The sequence below is a fragment of the Chelonia mydas genome, chromosome 20 (genome assembly GCF_015237465.2).
Source record: "Chelonia mydas isolate rCheMyd1 chromosome 20, rCheMyd1.pri.v2, whole genome shotgun sequence".
Taxonomy (NCBI): Eukaryota; Metazoa; Chordata; order Testudines; family Cheloniidae; genus Chelonia; species Chelonia mydas.
Genome location: NC_051260.2, coordinates 18720663 through 18740798, shown reverse-complemented (window position 1 = coordinate 18740798; position 20136 = coordinate 18720663). Strand labels below are relative to the sequence as shown.

Here is a 20136-nt window from a genome sequence, read left to right as displayed (position 1 = left end):
TGCCAGGACCTGTGCAGGGGGATCACATGCTATAGCATGGAGCGCCACTCTGCAGGGGTTCCTGGCATATCTGTGTGTAACAGTTTATTGGGAGCTAAATGGGCTGGGAGGATCTGTACCTACTCCATTGTTCCTCTCAATGGTGTGCATGTGTGTGTGCGAGGGAGGGAGAGAGAGACACACACAGTCTGAAACCTAGTCTAGCTTTAGGCTGCAGTGGTAGCTGCAGAGCAGCTCGGGGTATGTCTACACTGCAGTTAAACATCCACAGCTGGCCTGTGCCCACTGACTTGGGCTTGTGGGGCTCAAGCTATGGGGCTGTTTAGTTGCATTGTAGACGTCCAGGCTCAGGCTGGAGCCCCAGCCGGAAAATGTACACCACAGTTAAACAGCCCCACAGCCCAAGCCCCTGAAGCTCAAGTCAGGTGGCCTGGGCCAGCCATGGGTGTCTAATTCCAGTGTAGACATACTCTGAGTGACCCGGAAGGCATTTTTCTGCCTCCCCACTAGTTTGCCCAGTTACTCAGGCCGAGGCAGGGCAGATGCTTCAGACTTTCCCCTCTTGCAATCTTGATGAGATGAAGTGACTTGGTTTAATGTAACCCTTTACTGTGTGTGTATGAAAAGAGGCTGCAGCAGTAGAGGGGTAGGGTTAGCATCCTGACACTGATCCTTAAACAGCTCCAGCCTTTGTAACACAAGGTGAGGGGTGACGTTTGGGGCTCAGAAATGTTAAGGCCAGAAGAGACCATTGTGACCATTTCGTGTGACTTCCTGTCTAACATAGGGTTCTCAGTGGTGTCTGCATCAAGCCCAATAGCTTCTGGCTGAGCTAAAGTATAGCTAAGCTATTTTCACCTGCACCTTTATTCCCTTGCAGCCTCTCACAGCCAAGAGGAATGAAATTGAGAAGTGGCGGAAAGAATTCAAAGATCAATGGCTAAAGGAACAGAAAAGAATGGTAAGAGACCAAGAGGTGGAAAATGGTGAGAGATCCAGGCCATCTTGACAGCTACAGGCCCAGAACACTGAGAACACAGGGCCTCTCAGAGCACATAGGGAGAAGTGCTAACAGCAGCCTTATTGGGAACCTTTTACCCTGCCCTACACTGCTCTGCAAGGTGGGAGGGTCCCAGAGCTTGGGTTGCAGTTTGAGCCCTAACATCTACACTGCAATTAAACATCCCCTTAGGCTAAGCCCTGTGATCCTTAGTCAACTGGCATGGGCCAGCCGCGGGTGGCTAATTGCAGTGTAGAGATACCCATTCATCTCAATGGGGTACATGCTCTAAAGCCTAATGACAGTCATCATTAATATGTAAATAATTAGTTGGAGGTGTGCAGTGAGGATGATGATGAGTCAGGGCAGTGTGGTCAGGAGCAGTGAGCCAGGAGATGCTGAGTTCTAGTCCTACTCCTTGGTCTTGTAAGTGATACTTGCATAGAGTCCTCTCCACAGTCTGACACTGGGTAGCAGTGGCCTTAGAGTAAGTGACACTCGGCACCCAAGAAACAGATGCTTTTATGACTGGCAGACTTGTGGTCCCAGTCTCTTTCCAGCCTGACGATGTGCCCTAAATGCCCTCCTTCTCGGATTCCAGAATGATTCACTGTCATCCTTACGCAAGTCCCGCCTGCACTACATACAACGCTGCGAGGAGTTGGAGAAAGCCAAGCTGCTGAGTGCCAAGGCAGAAGATGAGTACCAGGGCATAGCAGCAACCCACCCTGGCAGCGCCAACAAGCAGCTGGAGAAACGTCGCCGCACTCGTGAGGAGGCACAATTGAAGGTGATGCATCCGATGAAGTGAGCTGTAGCTCACGAAAGCTTATGCTCAAATAAATTGGTTAGACTCTAAGGTGCCACAAGGACTCCTTTTCCTTTTTGCAAATAGAGACTAACACGGCTGCTACTCTGAAACCTGGGCTTATATCACTTCTCTCTTATACAGATAACTGGGGAACAGACTCAACGAACTAGAAGCCACTTGAAATATTGTGCACGAAGTAAAATATTATGAGGCTACCAGGTTCATCCTTTGCTGCTGGGATGTGGGGTTGAGCAGGGCTAGGTCTTGAGTTTTCAGCCTTTAATCATTTTGGATACCCTCTGCTCTTTCCCATTTTTGGCACCCACAAAGGCACCTGTGCCCAGAAGAGTTTGGGACCCTGAAGTAGCTTGTTCCTCATGTAAAGAGGAATATTCAATGCTCAGTGGCTTTACCACGCTGGGCTAGATAGCCCTGTAGGCTGAACACCTAGCATTACAACTGAATGTGCTGCAGAGCAACGCAGAATGCTCCAGTGACACAGATGGGTTTTGAATTCACTAGCCTTATGGAGAGTTTGCAGCCTTACTAAAATTTTAAATTTTTCACAAAAATGTTTGTCCAATCTTTGATTTTTTAAAATGTATCAACAAAAGTATTGAAAATCAGCACTAAGACTTAATATAAATGCTTAACAAACAAGCCGATAGCCCCATCCAGCTCATCTCCCTTTGTGTTCTGCGTTATCACATGTCACCCCCACTCCTGGCTGCACTGTGGTTGCCTGCTTGTGATTTCCAGGGTTCCCAGCCTGGCATTGCTGCTTCTTCATTCTTTATTTTGCTGCACCCAGGTTCAGGAAACAGAAGTTTCTTACAAGACGTGCATCAGTGATGCCAACTCTCGTCGGCAGGAGCTGGAAAAGGTGCGGGAGAGAATTGTCTCCCATATCCGGAAACTCATTTACCAAGGAGATGAGGTGCTGACACGGGTGAGTATGACACTGCTGTGCCACTTGCCCCAGTCACAGGGAAGACATCATTCAGGACAGAGCCACCTGATCTTTCTCTACTATACAGATAATTAATGTGATGGTTCTCAAGCAATTGGAACCCAGATCACATCCTGAGCATCGCTTTAGTGCTGACTTTGCAAGGATCAGTGGTCACATACATAGCTATAGTGACCACAAATCTCCTAGTCTACCAGGGGAGTCTGTGGGACAAGGCTGAATCTGGTGACAGATGATGTGGAGACAAACACAGAGGCTAGAGAGCAGGCTCAGAGCCAGTGAGCAAAGCTCGTCCTGTATAAGATTCAGCATAGAGGAGGTGAAGTCCTCTCTTGGCTTGCCCGGAGGAGCCCCAGTGCCTGGTTTACAATGGCGCCAGTGATGCCATAGAGCCGGGCCCATGTTCAGAACGGGCCCCAGCCTGCTCTGCTTGCACTGTGCCCTGAGACCCACCAGCCCCTGAGTCTGGGGGGTTCTGGCCATAGGGAATCAGGGGCGGCGGGGAGGCTGTGTGGCATGGCATGGGCCCACCCCCGAGGGGAAGGGGCACGCTGGCAGCACAGAGCCGGGCAGGCCATTGTGCATCTGGCAACTGCTGGTTTGTAAATTGGGCCCTCTCACTGGCCTGGGCAGAGCAGGGCCACCCCTGCCATGCCATGCCCAACGGCCCCTGGCTGGCCCGTCGCTCCGGGGACCGACCCCCACTGCGCCATGCTCCATTGCCCCATGGAGGGCCCACAAAAGGTTAAACCAGCCCCGAGGAGCCCTCACCAGCTTCACCTGACCATGACTGAAGTACAGTTCCTAGAACAGCTGGATATGGGGTAGGGGTCTGTGTTTTGACTGGCTAATGGGCTTATATGCAGGTTTATTTAAATTAAATGCAATTCTTTGTGTAATTTCATTAATAAAGTGAAACTAAAATGCTAGGCAGATATATCAATAAGCAGGAAAGCGTGGGTAACTGTGGGGCCCGTGCAGGAGCCTTGTTCACAAACTGAACTGAGAGCCTGGGGGACACACCTGAGATTCAAGAGAAAGAGGGTCACCTAGGCCTAGGGGTGTTTCATGCTTTTTGGGATTTCCATAAGGTCACCTTGAGGATGTTCAAGTTGCAGCAGACTCAGGCAGAGAAGATTCCAGTGGGGTACGAGAACATGACTGAGTACTGCAAGCCCTACAAAGTGGGTGAGAAATATCTGGAATTCATTCAGAAGTTGCAGAAGAAAGAGGTCGCCATGGAGGTGTTTGAATTTGAAGCATTTATTCCTGCAGGGCGGAGGTAAAGAAATGTAGAACCAGAGCTGGTGACTTCAGGGCTTGAAATGTATAATAAGCTGAATAAAAAGACTCATTCAAAACATTTTACACTATAAAGTCACTTGTGATGCTGCAGGGTTATTAATGCTGAGAAGACATGGAATGGGCTAGCTAATCACTTTGAGAAGTACCACAAGCCAAAGTCCAGAAGGGTCTGTTCTCTCCTTGAGGTCTCTGCATAGCTTCCATTAACATTAGCAGAGAACAGACTCCCAGAGATCATTTGCTTTCCTTGTGATGATCAGTAAGTGTTAGAGGCTGCACAAGGATAACTTGGCCCAGCTGTCTGTCCCAAGTCAGGAGTTATTTCTCCCACTTGTTTAATGTATTGATCCTCATTATCTCATATGTGTGATGTTTGATTTCCAAACTACCCATCTTTATATACTTCCTGTAGACAGAAAATATATGGGAAATTATATTAAACTTAGTTATATTGAAATTAATGGGCAACAGGTTTATAACAAACATAAGGAAGTATTTCTTCACACAATGCACAGTTGACCTGCAGAACTCATTGCCAGGGGATAGTGTGGAAGCCAAGAGTATAACTAGGTTCAAAACAGAATTAGATGAGTTCATGGAGGATAGGTCCATCTATGGCTATTAGCCAAGATTGTCAGGGATCCAAGTCCATGCTCTGGTGTCCCTAAACCTCTGACTGCCAGAAGCTGGGACTGGACAACAGGGGATAGATCACTCAATAATTGCCTTGTTCTGTTCATTCCCTCACAAGCATCTGCCACCAGCCACTGTCAGAAGATAGGTACTGGGCTAGATGGACCATTGTTCTGACCCAGCATAGCCATTCTTATGTTCTTAGTATTGACTGTCAATCTGGTGTGCACTTGCCCTAGGCTTCTTTGAAAAGTCCAGCCTACAAATACCTGCAAACTCCCGGAGGCCAGGACCTGGTCCCCTTATATGGCTCTAAAGCACCATGTACATCTATGGGGCAATAATATTTGAACTAATTAAAGACATTTTAAAAAACAAAACACAAAATGCCCCCTGCTTGTGTATTTCATTTGAAGCATTGTTGTAGTCATGTTGGTCCCAGACCTGAATAAGTCTGTGTTGTTCAAAAGCTTGTCTCTTTCACAAAATGAAGTTGACTGAATAAAAAATATTTCCTCATCTCTGTAAAAAGAAAAGGAGGACTTGTGGCACCTTAGAGACTAACAAATGTATTTGAGCATAAGCCTCCACTGAATCCATCCGATGCAGTGAGCTGTAGCTCACAAAAGCTTATGCTCAAATAAATTTGTTAGTCTCTAAGGTGCCACAAGTCCTCCTGTTCTTTTTGCGAATACAGACTAACTAGGCTGCTACTCTGAAACTTGTTTCTCTGTATATTTCAGTCTCAGGTCTCCCCCTAGTGGCAGAAAAAAGAATGCAGTGCAATACTCCTGCATCTCATCCTCGGCCGCTGATCTGAGCACATCTGCAGAAGATGCATCAGGAAAGCAGTTTTCCACAAACAGTGAACAAAGTGGGTTTAATTTAACAAGGAAAAGTTAACTCTCTGTTGTGTCACTGCTGCTTGATTCCTATATGTATGTAGCCAAGCGTAGCAAGGAGAGGTTAGGTTATTAATAACCTAATAGGAGTCAGAGCCCAGGGCTTTCTCCAGACTGGAACTGTGTCTGGTTTGGCTGCTGCCATTTTATGGAAAGGGATTCAGGGTCATGAAAATTTGTTCCCTGATTGAATCAGAAAATTTTACTTTTATCTCACAAAGTGTCAGGTTTCATTCACTCCCCATCCACAGGCATCTTAGACAACAGGTATGTTCCAAAAAAAAAAAAAAAAAAAAAAAAAAAAGGCTGTGAAAGTCATTCTGAGCTTTAACCAGGAGATGCTGTCATGGATAAGGCAGATGTAGTCTATTTGCATGGTACATAAGCCTTACAGCATTTTAATAAAGGTACAAACAAGCTGGTTCATGGCCTGAATGCCTTGGAAGCTCTTGTCCATCTCCTGGTGTGTGACCTGAAATGGAGATTTTTTTTCTGAAACTTTGTTGTTTCTCTGTACTGTGAAAACATTTATGGATTTTCTGGCAGTTTGGGGACTGGGGACATCCAGTGTACCCTCAGACCCCTTTACTTGCAGCATCAGACCGCTTTACTTGTATCTGGCTGGTGAATCTTGCCCATATGCTCAGGGTTTAGCTGATCGCCATATTTGGGGTCGGAAAGGAATTTTCCTCCAGGGCAGATTGGAAGAGGCCCTGGAGGTTTTTCGCCTTCCTCTGGAGCATGGGGCACGGGTCGCTTGCTGGAGGATTCTCCACTCCTTGAAGTCTTTAAACCACGATTTGAGGACTTCAGTAGCTCAGACATAGGTGAGAGGTTTTTCACAGGAGTAGTGGGTGAGATTCTGTGGCCTGTGTTGTGCAGGAGGTCAGACTAGATGATCATAATGGTCCCTTCTGACCTAAATATCTATGAATCACTTTTATAACCTCATGTTTGATTTCATGCTTGACTATACTCTGTATGCAAGCCACCTTAGAGTGGGCTGTGACAGGCAGTGCAGCCAGTAAGCCTTCTCTTGTTATTCCTTCAGTTCAGTCCCCTGAGTGGTATATTATATTTTCAAGTTTTACATGCTCCTTCCACAGATCATCGCCTTTCATTGCACATTTAACACCCCATTTCACCATCTTAAAATTTCTCTCAAAGACATTTTGGAAATCATCTCACTACGGTAGAAAATAATTGTCATTAAACTTTTCTGGCACAAAAGGACATTTCCTAAAGGTCTTTAAAAAGCATGGCATGATTCAGCAAAAATGCCTCCAAATTGCTCTTTGGATTACCAGGCTCTCATCGTGCCTGTGTTTCTGTTTTAAAAGATATTAGCAGAAAGGTCAGTTGTTTTGAAGCATTGTCAGTAAGAGTAAAGACCCCAGCAGATGAGATTGTACATTTAGAAACTGCTGCTGAGACATTAGTCAGTGTGTTGAGATGATCTGTCTTTTTTACTTCACCTTTTACAGGTGTAAACAAATCCTTCTACAGTGACACAGAAAGCCTGGGTGGGAGTTGCGAATCCCGCTCCCTGGACTCTCCCACCTCTAGCCCAGGTGAGAAGAATGGCACTTTCATATTCATACTAACAAAAAAACTTCAACAGAAATTAAATGTGATTTGGAGCTTTATTTTTTCTATAATGTGCAACACATAAATAAAAGAAAGAATGAGGAGTACTTGTGGCACCTTAGAGACCAACAAATTTATTTGAGCATAAGCTTTTGTGGGCTAAAGCCCACTTCATCAGAAGCATGCAGTGGAAAATACAGTAAGAAGATATATATATATATATATATATAGACAGACACACACACACACAGAGGCAGGTTGAAGTGTTCTCTGACTGGTTTTTGAATGTTCTATTTCTTGACGTCTGATTTGTCTCCATTTATTCTTTTGCGTAGAGACTGTCCAGTTTGGCCAATGTACATGGCAAAAGGGCATTGCTGGCACATGATGGCAACAGGCTTTGCTGCAAGGATAGGTTCCTGGGTTAGTGTTTTTGTTGTGTGGTTGCTGGTGAGTATTTGCTTCAGGTTGGGGGGCTGTCTGTAAGCGAGGACTCCATCCTTCAAGAGGACGATCCCTCACTCTCATAGATCTTGGGAGACAGGCCAGTGCTCGCTGACAGACAGCCCCCTAACTTGAAGCAAATACTCGCCAGCAACCACACACCACACAACAAAAACACTAATCCAGGAACCTATCCTTGCAGCAAAGCCCGTTGCCAACTTTGTACACATATCTATTCAAGGGACACCATCATTGGATCTAATCACATCAGCCACACTATCAGAGACTTGTTCACCTACACGTCTACCAGTGTGATATATGCCAGCAATGCCCCTCTGCCATGTACATTGGCCAAACCGGACAATCTCTACGCAAAAGAATAAATGGACACAAATCAGACGTCAAGGATTATAACATTCAAAAACCAGTCGGAGAACACTTCAGCCTCCCTGGACACTCAGTTACAGACCTACAAGTCACAATTATTCAACAATAAAACTTCAAAAAAAGACTCCAATGCGAAACAGCAGAACTGGAATTAAACTGCAAACTGGACACCATTAAATTAGGCTTGAATAAAGACTGGGAGTGGATGAGTCATTACACTAACTAAAAACTATTTCCCCTTGCTAATTTTCCCCCTACTGTTACTCACACCTTCTTGTCAACTGTTTGAAATGGGCCATCCTGATTATCACTACAAAAGTTTTTTTTCTCCTGATGATAATAGCCAACCTTAATCAGTTGGTCTTGTTAAGAGTTGGTATGGCAACCCCCATTTTTTCCATGTTCTCTGTGTATATCTCTTCCTACTGTATTTTCCACTGCATGCATCTGATGAAGTAGGCTTTAGCCCACAACAGCTTATGCTCAAATAAATTTGTTAGTCTCTAAGGTGCCACAAGTACTCCTCGTTCTTTCTGCTGATACAGACTAACACAGCTACCACTCTGAAACCTGTCACGTAAATAAAGTACATCTTGTATTTTGTATAATGTAAAACCTTCCTCCTTGTCTCCAGGGCACCAAAGCAGGATGTTGCTAAAAGCTTCATCCACAGGCACCATGTCCTCCTCGGATGATTTTGAAGAGAGAGATTCATCTCAAACGTATGAAAATGGTGAGCAATAAACAAACCTACATGACTGATAAAATGAAACAGCAGGAGAGCATCCTGCGTCCCTTGTGCTTCCCCATTCTGTTATGTTTATGAAAGGGAGCTTTCCATACACAGTCCTGTCAATGCATGTAAATCCCAACCTGCAGCCCCCCTGCTATTCCAGTTCTGGACCCCCATACAGCTCTGCTGATGCCCCTCAATTTGGACCTGCAGCCCCCCCCGATTGCTATTCCAGCTCAGGGCTCCCCACCCAACATACACAGCTCTGCTGATGCTCCTCAATCCAAAACCACAGGCCCCTGCTATTCTAAACCTGGGCTCCCCACAGCAGCTCTGTTGATGCCCCTCCCAATCCACAACCCCCCATGGTATTCCAGCCCTGAACCTCAGTAGAGCTATACTACTGCTGCTCACTTACATCTGGCAGCAATGTCCCAAATTCTATTTCAGGCCCCCTCCAGTTAAGCCAATAACCATCAGTCATTATGTTAAGCACCCCTTATCATCCCCAATAGATAGCACGACAAGAGACCTGCCCAGCTGTCTAGAGAAATGGGCTGCGAATTCTTTTGCATTTCTAGATGGCATGAATGACTTTTTGTAATGTCTTCTTGTTATTTACATGGTTGCTGCACCAGAAAATGGATCATCCCAGTGTCAGTTTAAGAACATCTCTCTGTCAAGTGCAGCACAGACCCACCGGCTGCGGAAATTGCGGGGTCCGTCCAAGTGCAGGGAGTGTGAAACCTTTATGGTCAGTGGCACCGAGTGTGAAGAGGTGAGAAAGCTCAGAACACTCTGGACTGTAGATAACCAGCTCTCCCTGGCCCCTGTGCAAGGTATCTCACTGCAGGCATGTCCACGCTGCAAAACTGTGTGAATGGGCCCAATTCAGTGCATGACCATCTCCCTGTCTCTTACCCCAGGCTGCTCTGCCATAACAGCGGAGGAAAGGGAGGCAAAGGGGAAGTATCTCCCAATGATGCGCTTCTGCAGAGAGGTGTAGAACAGGGAATGGAGGGAACAGGAGAAGGGAGAGCCCGTGATGTGCCCCAGGGGGAGACACTTTCCGCAGCTTCTGGACACTTTCCCCTTGCTGAACTGTCCTTAGTGCCTAACTGCAAGATCGTCCTGCCATTGCAGTGCTACCTGACCTGCCACAGGAAGTGCCTGGAGAACCTCCTGATCACCTGTGGCCACAAGAAGCTGCCCAGCCGAGTGCCCCTCTTTGGCATAGACTTCACACAGGTCCCGCGGGATTTCCCAGAAGAGGTTCCATTCATAGTTGTGAAATGCACCTCAGAAATCGAGGCACGTGCCCTCGGAGTGCAGGTGAGCAGCCCTGGGGTTGAGTCCAGCACAGGGCTTGGTCCTGGTCCTGCTCCTGCTGGGGACCAGGATTACGCTCCATTTGACTTTGACAGGAACCACATCAGGCCCTTACTTGGTAGCTTTTGTCTCAAAGCACTTCACAAAGGGGGTTTTCCTGGTGAACCATTGATGGTGGCCCAGGCAGTTGGCACAGGTCACCTGGCATCAAGACAGATGAATTAAAATTCTCTCTAGTTTCCTCTAGCTCTGGTATTTCTAATGGCTCATCATGGGGGTGGCTGGGTACCAAGTCTCCGCATATCACCCTTTGTTGCCTGTCCACAGGGGGAAAGAGACAATGTCACATCCCTTCTTGGCCTTAGCTGCAGAAATTAAGCTGTCCTGTTAGTTCCTGGCCCTTCCCTCCCCACTCCTCTCACATTATCTAACCAGGATCCCTTGCCCTTTCCCCATTTCAATAATGCAGGGGATCTATCGGATAAGTGGGGCCAAGGCCCGGGTGGAGAAGCTCTGCCAGGCATTTGAAAATGGGAGGGAGCTGGTGGAGCTCTCAGAACATTCTCCCCATGACATCACTGGCGTCCTGAAGCATTTCCTGAAGGAGGTGGGTAGCAAATCCCCAGGAGGAGCCAGGATCAGTCTCTGGTCCTGGCTACTTGCAGGCTCCTGGCTTCAGTTTCTGGTGCATCTCTGGGAGGGTGGCAACCCCTGTTCCTGGCTTGCTCTTAGCTGGGTTTTTGAGGCACTGGGATGTGTTGATGTCTGTTTACTGTAGAATCAGGGATTAATTCCAGGCACTAATCTCCTAACTTTCACCTTCTGTGGTGCCATGGGAGTGACTGTCTAAGATGGTCACTGGGAAGTCTCCTGACCTCACCAGGCTTCATGGCTTGCAGTGATAAAGGGCAGATGAGACCCAATGCTTCCCTGAGCAGTAGCAGGCCTGGGTTATTTCTGAGCTTCCCCAATTATTAATTCCATGTGAAAGGCAATTCTGGCGAGGCCTGGGCCTTCTCTGCAGGCACTAGAAGTTCATGTGAAATCAGGGAGCCAATCACTAGTTTGCACATCATGGGGATAAGAGTTGGTATGAGCCTGGGAACATGTGGCTGAAGGGGGCCACGACTGCGGGGCCACTGACACCAGCAAAGGTCCTTCATGGGACTTTCCCCAGAGCATCAAATAGGCAGGCTGCAGTAACACAATCTCCCTCATCTCACCACAGCTGTCAGGACCAGTGCTCCTGTATGAGCTCTACGATGAATTAATCGCACTTGCCAAGGACCTGCAGAGACCTGGGGAAGGGAAGAGAGACAGCTCAGGGTTCTCAGCAGATCCCATTCAAAGCATGAAGGACTTGCTGAGCAAACTGCCTGGGACTAACTACAACACCCTGCGACACCTCATTGCACATCTGTACAGGTGATTGGGACAAGGGGCTGGCTTGCTGATTAGTGTTACCTGGATGGGGAGGGGGTCTGTTAGATGCTAGTGCTGCAAAGAGATTGCTGCAGAGATCTTGCTCCGCAGATGAGCATCTGGCACAATGGCAGGTCAGTACCAGAACAAGTTCTTAGAACACATCTACACTTGGAGTTGGGGTATAATTTCCAGCTTGAGAAAACATGCTCGAGCTAGCTCTCTGTGAGGTAGCATGCTAAAAATAGCACGTAGCCACAGCAGCACAAGTGGCGGGAGGGGCCAGCCGCCCCGAGGATGAGTCTGGCACCGATGGCTCAGTACAGCTAGCCTCTGCCATTTGCACTACTGCCGCAGCCATGTTCTGTGTTTAGCACACTAACTTGAGGAGAGCTGGGAATTACACCCTCAGCTTGAAGTGCTGACATGTCTGTAGCCTCCTTCGCCAGCGAAAGGGCAGGGTTAGACCCAAAGGGACAGCCATGAGGGAAAAGCCTATTCAGAAGAAAGGTGAGATCCTCGCAGCTCCCGACAAGGGAGAAGAAAAAGGCCCTGGTCCCAGATGAGCTGTCTGGCCACTCCTTAACTGATGGCACTTTACAGTTAAACTAGGTGCAGAGCCAGAATCCCCATTAGGGCAATGGGAGACATGGGCCTATGTCCCCAAGCTCCTTTCATTCAGCTCTGACCAAGCATCTTCTTAGAGCTACACTTTTCACTCAGCTCAGAGCAGTTTCTTGGGTCACAGTCAATGTTCCCTCTAATTTTTGACAGGCTGTGTGTGCAAAAAATTTCTTCTGTGCAAATTGTTGTGCTTCTGTGCAAATTTCTGTGTGCACGGTGTTTCGCCGTGTGCATGGGGTTTAGGATCAGTGTATACGCGCACACGTGCACAGCTTAGAGGGAACAGTGGTCACAGTGGAATCTGAGCGTTGGAAACCAGAACCTCATCCCCTCCCTCACACATCCAGTTCCTGCCAGTGTCAGGATGTATATCTGTGCCAGGAAATGGTGCCATCAGCTCCCCCACTACCTGCCCATTCCATCCCTCCCACTCACTGCAATGGGGTTGAGAGCTGGGAAGCCCCTAACCATGATGTTTCCCTTTCCCAGGGTGGCTCAGAGATACGAAGAGAACAAGATGTCTCCCAACAACCTGGGGATAATCTTTGGGCCAACACTGATCCGGCCCGGCTCAGGGTGTGATGTCTCCATGTCGTGCCTCGTAGACTCTGGGTACCAGGCCCAGATTGTAGAGTTTCTCATTCTGAGCTACGAGAGGGTCTTTGGGATGGATGACTTGCCTCCGTCTTTGTATGAAAACACTTCGCAAGAGGCCTTGGCAGAGAAGGACAAAGAGGAGCAGCAGAGCGCTGAGAAAGCCCAGGGTGTGACCACAGAGGTACAGCTCGGAGACACTGAGCTCGGCCCCGTGACCCTGTTATAGTCCCAGGGAGTTGCATTAGCGAGGAAAACGGGATCTTACAGAAAGCGAAGCCACTTGGCATCCGTGGGTTATTCAGAGAGCAGATGGGCGACTGAACTGGAAGAAATTCCAAGCTATGGATCCCTCAGCAGCTCCCCAGACAGCTCTGGAGAGTGTTTTGCTGCCCATTTTAAATAATCTGATTCCTGCAGAAAAGACGTGGGTTTCTCCAGACTACGTTACTCAGGACATTGCTGTGTCTCTCAGTAGATAGTTTTACAGCTCGTGGAATGGATGATTATATAAATAGCGAAGGTTACAGCAGGATCCCCAGCTCAGACCTGCTGGGCTTGCCTCCCTCGGAGGCGCAGTTCAGCTGTGGCTAGATAGCAGCACAGAAACACAGCCTGAGTGCTAAGCACCTCTCCAGCCCTCCCCATCTGCCCATCTCTCACGATAAGGCCTAGCACCCTTCCTCTTCAAAGCACTTTAAAACTTGAGGTAATGGGCAATACCTCCTGGGAGCTCGGTCAGGGGTGTTACCCACATTTTATAGCTGAGTTAACTGAGGCAGAGAGAGGGAAAGTGACTTTCCCAAGGTCACAGGGAGAGTCAAAGCCTGAATGATCAGTATCTGTGTCCCAGTCCTGTGCTCAGGCCACTGAGAAGGGTGGGGGGGGGGCGCGCTTCTTTTTCTTACTTGTCACATTCATGTCTTGTTGGCAGTGGTACTGCTTTCCCTGTGGTTCCCAGTCACTGAGGCCTAAGGAATTATCGTGACTGTGATCCCAGCTGAAAGCAGGTATTAATCTGACAGTGCACCTGACTTCCATTCCCCATATGGAAAAGTCCAATATAATTTAATAGGTATGAATCTAATAGGGAATATAATAGGGAATGAGCACCTTTCCCTAGTTCGAGTTTGTTTTTTTTAAACCATCTGTCACAGGGTCACTCACCACACTGACGCCTCCTGCTGGCCATTTTGGGAATTAGCTCTGGTCAGCAGGTGTGCCCTCCAGGGGTGGTGGCAGCTCTCCCGTCCTTGTCTCCACCTGCAGACCCACTGCAGTTCCAGCCTCACTGCCTCTGCTTCATGGCACAGCCCTCCGGCCGTGTCACAATCCGAGTTCCCCCTTCCAGGGGCCTCCTTCTGCAACAGTTTAGTGGCTCCTTGCAGCAGCTTGGCAGTCCATAGCCTGGCTGCTTCTTCAGCAGCAAGTGGGGGGAGGAAGGGACCCAGGCCCACCCACTACTCTGGGTCCCAGCCCAGGGACCCTGTAAATAACAGCTTCCCGCTGTCCCTCCTTTCATTCTCCACCAGTCTGTCTCAAGTCCCTGGACCACTTCCCCACATCCCCAGCACCTTCGGCTCCTGCTTCTGGCTCCTTCACCCTCTTCCAGGGCCTTGGGCCTGCAAGTCCTAGCAGCCCTGTTCACAGTGCTAGTCTCTACAGCCCTCTAGGAAGCCAGTCCCCTCCCTTGGGCTTCCTGCAGCAAACACCCTTGCTCTGGCCTGCATCTTCCTTTTTATATGGGCCAGCTGGGCCCTGATTGGCTGGTCCAGCCGTGTAGCCACAGCCCTAATTGTCTGTTTCCTTGTAGCCCTCCAGGCTGGGTTTTAACCCTATCGGGGCTTGTGCAGGGCAGATGCCCCGTCACACCATCCGATATAATTCTACAGCAGGGATGGTTGCTAAATTCTACAGGAAAGGTAAAAAATTATTGGGGGGTGGGGAATTAAGTTCTATAGGAGTTCTCAATATAATAATAAAGCCAAATCGTGAAGTCCCTGCTCAGATTTTGATCAATCTCTGTACAAACTCACACTGACTTCCATGGGGAATTGGGCCCATAAGAGCAATGATGTTCGGGCCCCACTGTAGCAGCCATCTCAGGCTCTCATTTGTTTCAATCTAATAGTAATTACTTTGCTGTAATTAATGGTTATGTTTCCGTTGCTTCCCCCCACTTTGTCCATCTGCACAAGGACTCGCAAAGGAATCACTAAGCGAGGCCGCAGCATGACAGATAATATGGCTGCTGCCCATTAATGCTGCGCATCGTGACCTATCCAGAGGGAACCAGAGAGGTGACATGAATTTAGTGCCATTTTCATAATCAGTCCTTCACCAAGCTTTTAATTGGCTTATTCCTGATTTATATCAAGCATAAAGAACAGGTGGCTCTAAATAAGGGGGCTGCGCTTCCATGCAGGGTTTTCTGAAGGTGCCATAAACCCAGGGAGTGAACCTTGTCTCCCCACAACTCCAAGGCAGAACTACTGCCTCTTCATTCTAAAATGGTCTGTTTTAATAGTGTGTAGGATACATGGATGTAAACCTTAGCACAGGTCTCGTTTCTCCTGCCAGAAAGCAACTCCTGCTCTTGTGGTGCCTTTTGTGGCAGGCAGTATAGTTCAATGGGCAGAGTGCTGATTTGGCACTTGGGACACCTGTTCTGTTGTTGGCTCTGACCAGTTGTGTGGCCTTGGGCAAATCACCTCCGCACTGTTTCACCTCACAGCCTTTCTCTAGTTAGATTCTTCAGGGCGGGACTGTCCACATTCTGTGTCTGTGCAGCACCCAGTAAAACGGGGTCCTAACCCCAGCTCTAAGAGGCCTCTCCCTCTCATGCTGAGCCAGCTTTAGCACTGTGCTTTTGCATTGGGCAAGCTGAAATGGAGTCTTGGAGATCGAGATATTTTTACCATTAGCCAATTATCTTTGTTCCCTTGGCTACTGCAACATTCAGGGAATTGCATATTGTAATTAATCTGAAAGGAGAGCCCTGTCTAAAGAGGTTCACAGTCCTGGCTTTTTCCAACAGAGTTTCTCCTTCAAGCATGATTCAAGTGAGGGCTACGTGTCTGATAAGTCATCTTCCAGTGAAGCCATCAATGAGCTGACAATGGAGGGAGCCCACAGTCCCCTGAGCACAGATCCCCTAGGTAAATGTCAAGCAGGGGCACATGTTCATGGAGCAGGTTTTGGGTTGGCTTGATCTGTGTTTACTGAACTTTCACAACTTCTTTGTGTCTGCCTGTCTCTGCGTGTGTCCCTGTGTATGGGGTAAGGCATGGCATCGCTCTGCCACTTTCCTCTGTCTAGGCAGCCCACTCCATCACAGTCACCGGGCTAGCATGCCACCAAGTTTCAGTGTATTATGAGCCCTTCTCAGGAAGGGGTTTTCCTTCACTCCGCACAAGCCCTGCTGCTAGAGGCCAGGAGGCCTAGAGTTACCTGCCAGAGTCGATTCTCTAAAGTGCTGTAGGCAGGATTCACAGGCTTGAGAACACAGCGCCTGATCTCCCCTCACTTGCACCCATTTCCCACCATGTCTCTGAAATTACTCCTGATTTACACCAGCATTAAGAGTGGCAGCTCAGTCCCCAGGACTGAACAGGGGAATGGCCTCCACTTGTATGTTTGTCCAGGGATTTGTACTTGTCCAGTTTGTCACATTAGCTAGGCCGCATGCTCTAGGCCAGTGGTGGGCAACCTGCGGCCCGTCAGCCACAGGTTGCCCACCACTGCTCTAGGTTGAGGGGGAACCTCATCTTAAAATAACTCTCTAATGTTTTGTTCAGATTTGAATAGAAATGACGGCTCTGAGCTGGAGGACCTTGAGGAATCAGTGCACGAAAAGCCAGACCCAGATTCTGATTCAGTTCTAGGGACGCAACCCAGGGGGTACTTCAGCCGGCAGCCTGTGAAGTATTCTCGACCTGCACAGGCCAAAATGAGGCCAGTCATTCACAAACCTTCCAGCTTGTCCTTGATGGCTGCTGCTCTGTCTAGCCCTCTGATGGAGGCCGATGCAGAAGGCAATCCTGCAGACTGCAGCCCCATGACAAAGGAAGACCTGGAGAAGAAAGGCAGCAGCAGGAGTAGCTCACCAGAGCCCAGCACACTGCAGCGACGTTCTGGAGGAAAACAGCAACTCAGACATTTTGAGATCACCCAGGAAACTGCCAGGATGGTCTCCAAGTTTCAAACCAACAACACTTCGACAGGGTCCCCTCAAGTTTCTCTGGAAAGGACAAGCACAGACTGCACTGAACCCGAACAAAACCCTCACCTGGGGACACCATCCCAGGAAAACCTTTGCGAACAATGAGGAGTGCACTGCTGGAAAGTGAGACAGACCTGCACTGCCGCCAAGTGCTGCCTGCTGAATGGTGGGGACAGAGAAGGGGATGAGATGAGGACCCAATCCTAGCATCTCTGTTAGGGATGGAGCCTGCAGGAAAGACCTCTGCTATGAATCATCAGGCAGGCTGTGGGTCAGCCCAGAATTTCCTTTTTTTTTTACTGTTTAGCAAACTCCAAGAGACCATTCAGAAATAAGTCCAGAGGACTTATTGCTCTGTTCATGGAAAGCAAACATCTGTCACTAGTGCCAGGAATTTTTCTGCAAGGGATGGGTTCTGTGTGATACACATTTTAGCACAGTGTGATGAATAATCTAGGCAGTACAGAGAGAGCACAGATTACTTGGCCGCGGATACCTAGGCAGAGAGGAAATGACTGTAAAGATTAGGCCATTGGAGGAAACACTCACAAATGGTCACTTTCTTGAAGCTACAGGCCTCCACTAATTTAATTCCCAACATCCCTCATTTTTCAGCACAAATCCAGTGAAGCAGTGTGTGTTGATATGGTTTGGGGGTCCTGGGGCTTCTACTGCTGCAATTTCTATTTTCTATAAACACAGATAAAAAGCATGTATCTTTTAGGAAAGAGAAGAGATTGTGCCACCCAGTGAGCAGCCTCAGTGTGTTACTTTATCTTAATTCCATCTCTCTGCTTTTCCAACAGACCCCTCACTCTCTAGCATCTCTAACTGTTGTCTCACAAACATAATCCCTTGAACCCATTACAGAAGGGCACATTTTCACTAATCCAAAGCAAGACTAGTCTGTATTTTGGTGGTTCTCAACATCTTCCATATCAGGATCACATTAAGACAACACCCTCCCCTTCCTGCCCTGCACATTGATTATTCACATGGAGCCCTATTCTGATGGTGTCAGAACCAAACTAAGTCCATGTGATGTTTGTCTGAGTAAAGATCTCAAGATTAGGCCCCAGATGAATACATGACTATTATGTAATGAGCTAACACTGAAATATGTAAAATAAAATGATGGGTAGCTACGTGGGGTGATTTATGGTAATAGGGTGCACACTGCAATCCACAGATATGGATTTTCTTGGTTTCTAGTTATGTACAGGGTGAAATTCACCCTTGTGCAGAGGGCAGTGCAAGGACTGGCCACCAATTTAAGCTCCTTTTGCATAAGGGTGAATTTCTCCAATAGTGAGCAGCTGTTGAGCTACTTGTGTCTGAACCAGGAAGCCATTAGCAAATGGTTAAAGCTAATATTACATCTCTCCAAGTCTGCTCAGCATCTCTCTCTTTCTTCTGATAATGTTGGCCACCTTCTTTTTTCTCTTTCCTTATCCCTGATCTTTTTATTTGTTCCTGTTTCTTAACAAGATCCTAAAAGAAACGCTAAGGATTTACTCCCAGCAGTTGTAGAGCTTGGGCCAGAAAATGGGGGAAATCACCCACTCACTCCACATCATGCCTCAAAAGATGTGTATTTAATGTTAATATGTTGCTTTGTATTCTTGAATATTAAATTATCTTTTAATAAAATTTCTGTAGTAAGTGTTAGGGAGCTTTATTACAAGTTCTTTGTGTCCTGTTTGTTTGTTAAATGAGCATTTGTGAAATCCCTGGCTGGACGTTTGTTGGCCTGTTGTCATTATTTGGTTTGTGCCAACTGTGCCCTCAACCCTTTATAAGACAAAAATTAAAGACAGTCTCTATGCTGAAGAGCTCACCATCTAAGGGACTGAAACAGATAAGTCAAGACATTCTGCAAGAGCTGGAAGGAGAAGGTAACCCAGATTTTCCTTTCTTGCCTCACGTTTGAATTGAATTTTACAGGATGAGGTGCTGTCTCCACAGCCCTCCTACACCATGAGAGCACAAGGCTAAGTCTCCAGCCTGAGCTAGGATACCCTGTATGACACGTACAGGCTGCCATCAGGCTGCACCTTATGAATTCTGTACTTTACAAATCTGTCAAATAGATTCCAGTAAACAAGAGCCACAAGGCAGCTCACATCTGCCCAGGCAATTTTTTTTATCTAACAGTGTTTAAATACATTAAGCCCATTTTGATCGTGGTAGGATTTAAATCCAGAAAATATGCCACTGAGCGAATTTTTCATGGACTCTGTGGAACAGATCTTTAGCCAATGTAAATTGTCATCACTTCAATGGAACTATGACAATTAACTCCAGCTAAGGATCTGCCCTCGTGTCCACCAGATGGCACCCAAGAGTCGACATGACCATTTAACTGCTAGTGTTCTATTTCCCTGCAGCTACTGTGTCTATTGGCTGCCTATGCTGCTCTGAACAAATGCAGCCTTTCTACAGCACTACTTCATACTGATTTCCTAACACACACAGCCCTTCTGACCTCAGTGTTTATTTTTAACAAATTAAATTATTCTATTTTGCACTTTTCATTCTAGGATCTGCAAGTACTTTGCAGAGACAGGTCACTATAATTTAATCCATTTTACAGATGGGTAAACTGAGGCACACCCAAACGCTAGACCCAGGAAGATAGTAATACAGCCAATTCCCTAGACTCCTATTACAGCTTTTGAAGATTCACTCTCTCTCTGGGAACATGGAAATTGCCAGACCAGGAGTCCAACTAGACAAGTATCCCATATCTGATAGTAGCCCAACCCAGCTGCTTCAGAGGGAAATACAGGAACCCTACAGAAGGCAGCAATGGTATAAGCTGCCCGCAGGGGAAGTACCCTCCTGACAGAGAGATGTTGAGGCTCCTGCCTGAAAAAGGACACTTTATGGTCCTTCTACAAGTCTTGGTTATTTTTAATCCACGCTATAATGCTGGTTATTCTTGTTATCCCTGTAAATGTCCAAGATTTTCCTTATATGCAGTGTTGTTGTAGCCGTGTTGGTCCCAGGAAATTAGGAGACCAGGTGGGTGAGGTAATATATTTTATTGGACCAACTTCTGTTAGTGAGAGAGACAAGCTTTCAAGTTATACAGAGCTCGTCCTCAGGTCTGGAAAAGGCACTCAATGTCACAGCTAAATACAAGGCTGAACAGATAATCTAGCATAACTAGC

General features: G+C 47.4%; 1 protein-coding gene and 1 long non-coding RNA gene across 3 annotated transcripts in view; one reads left to right on the top strand and one right to left on the bottom strand.

The window, feature by feature from the left end:
* LOC102944537 (GEM interacting protein) overlaps window positions 1-18631 on the top strand; it is a 39511-nt gene extending 20880 nt beyond the window's left edge. The window contains exons 9-22 of one of the 2 annotated variants that reach the window (XM_037887981.2): window positions 881-961; window positions 1602-1790; window positions 2623-2760; window positions 3873-4063; window positions 5463-5593; window positions 7106-7192; window positions 8674-8772; window positions 9411-9550; window positions 9916-10104; window positions 10571-10708; window positions 11330-11526; window positions 12637-12925; window positions 15779-15899; window positions 16539-18631. In XM_037887981.2, coding sequence (XP_037743909.1) covers window positions 881-961; window positions 1602-1790; window positions 2623-2760; window positions 3873-4063; window positions 5463-5593; window positions 7106-7192; window positions 8674-8772; window positions 9411-9550; window positions 9916-10104; window positions 10571-10708; window positions 11330-11526; window positions 12637-12925; window positions 15779-15899; window positions 16539-17068 — 2520 coding nt within the window. In that variant the 3' untranslated portion in view covers window positions 17069-18631. The remainder of the gene's footprint in view (window positions 1-880; window positions 962-1601; window positions 1791-2622; window positions 2761-3872; window positions 4064-5462; window positions 5594-7105; window positions 7193-8673; window positions 8773-9410; window positions 9551-9915; window positions 10105-10570; window positions 10709-11329; window positions 11527-12636; window positions 12926-15778; window positions 15900-16538) is intronic. The other variant, XM_043532511.1, reaches the window with a different exon arrangement.
* LOC122463370 overlaps window positions 16554-20136 on the bottom strand; it is a 28798-nt gene continuing 25215 nt past the window's right edge. Inside the window, exon 5 of the long non-coding RNA XR_006286648.1 lies at window positions 16554-16564. This is a non-coding gene — a long non-coding RNA (uncharacterized LOC122463370). The remainder of the gene's footprint in view (window positions 16565-20136) is intronic.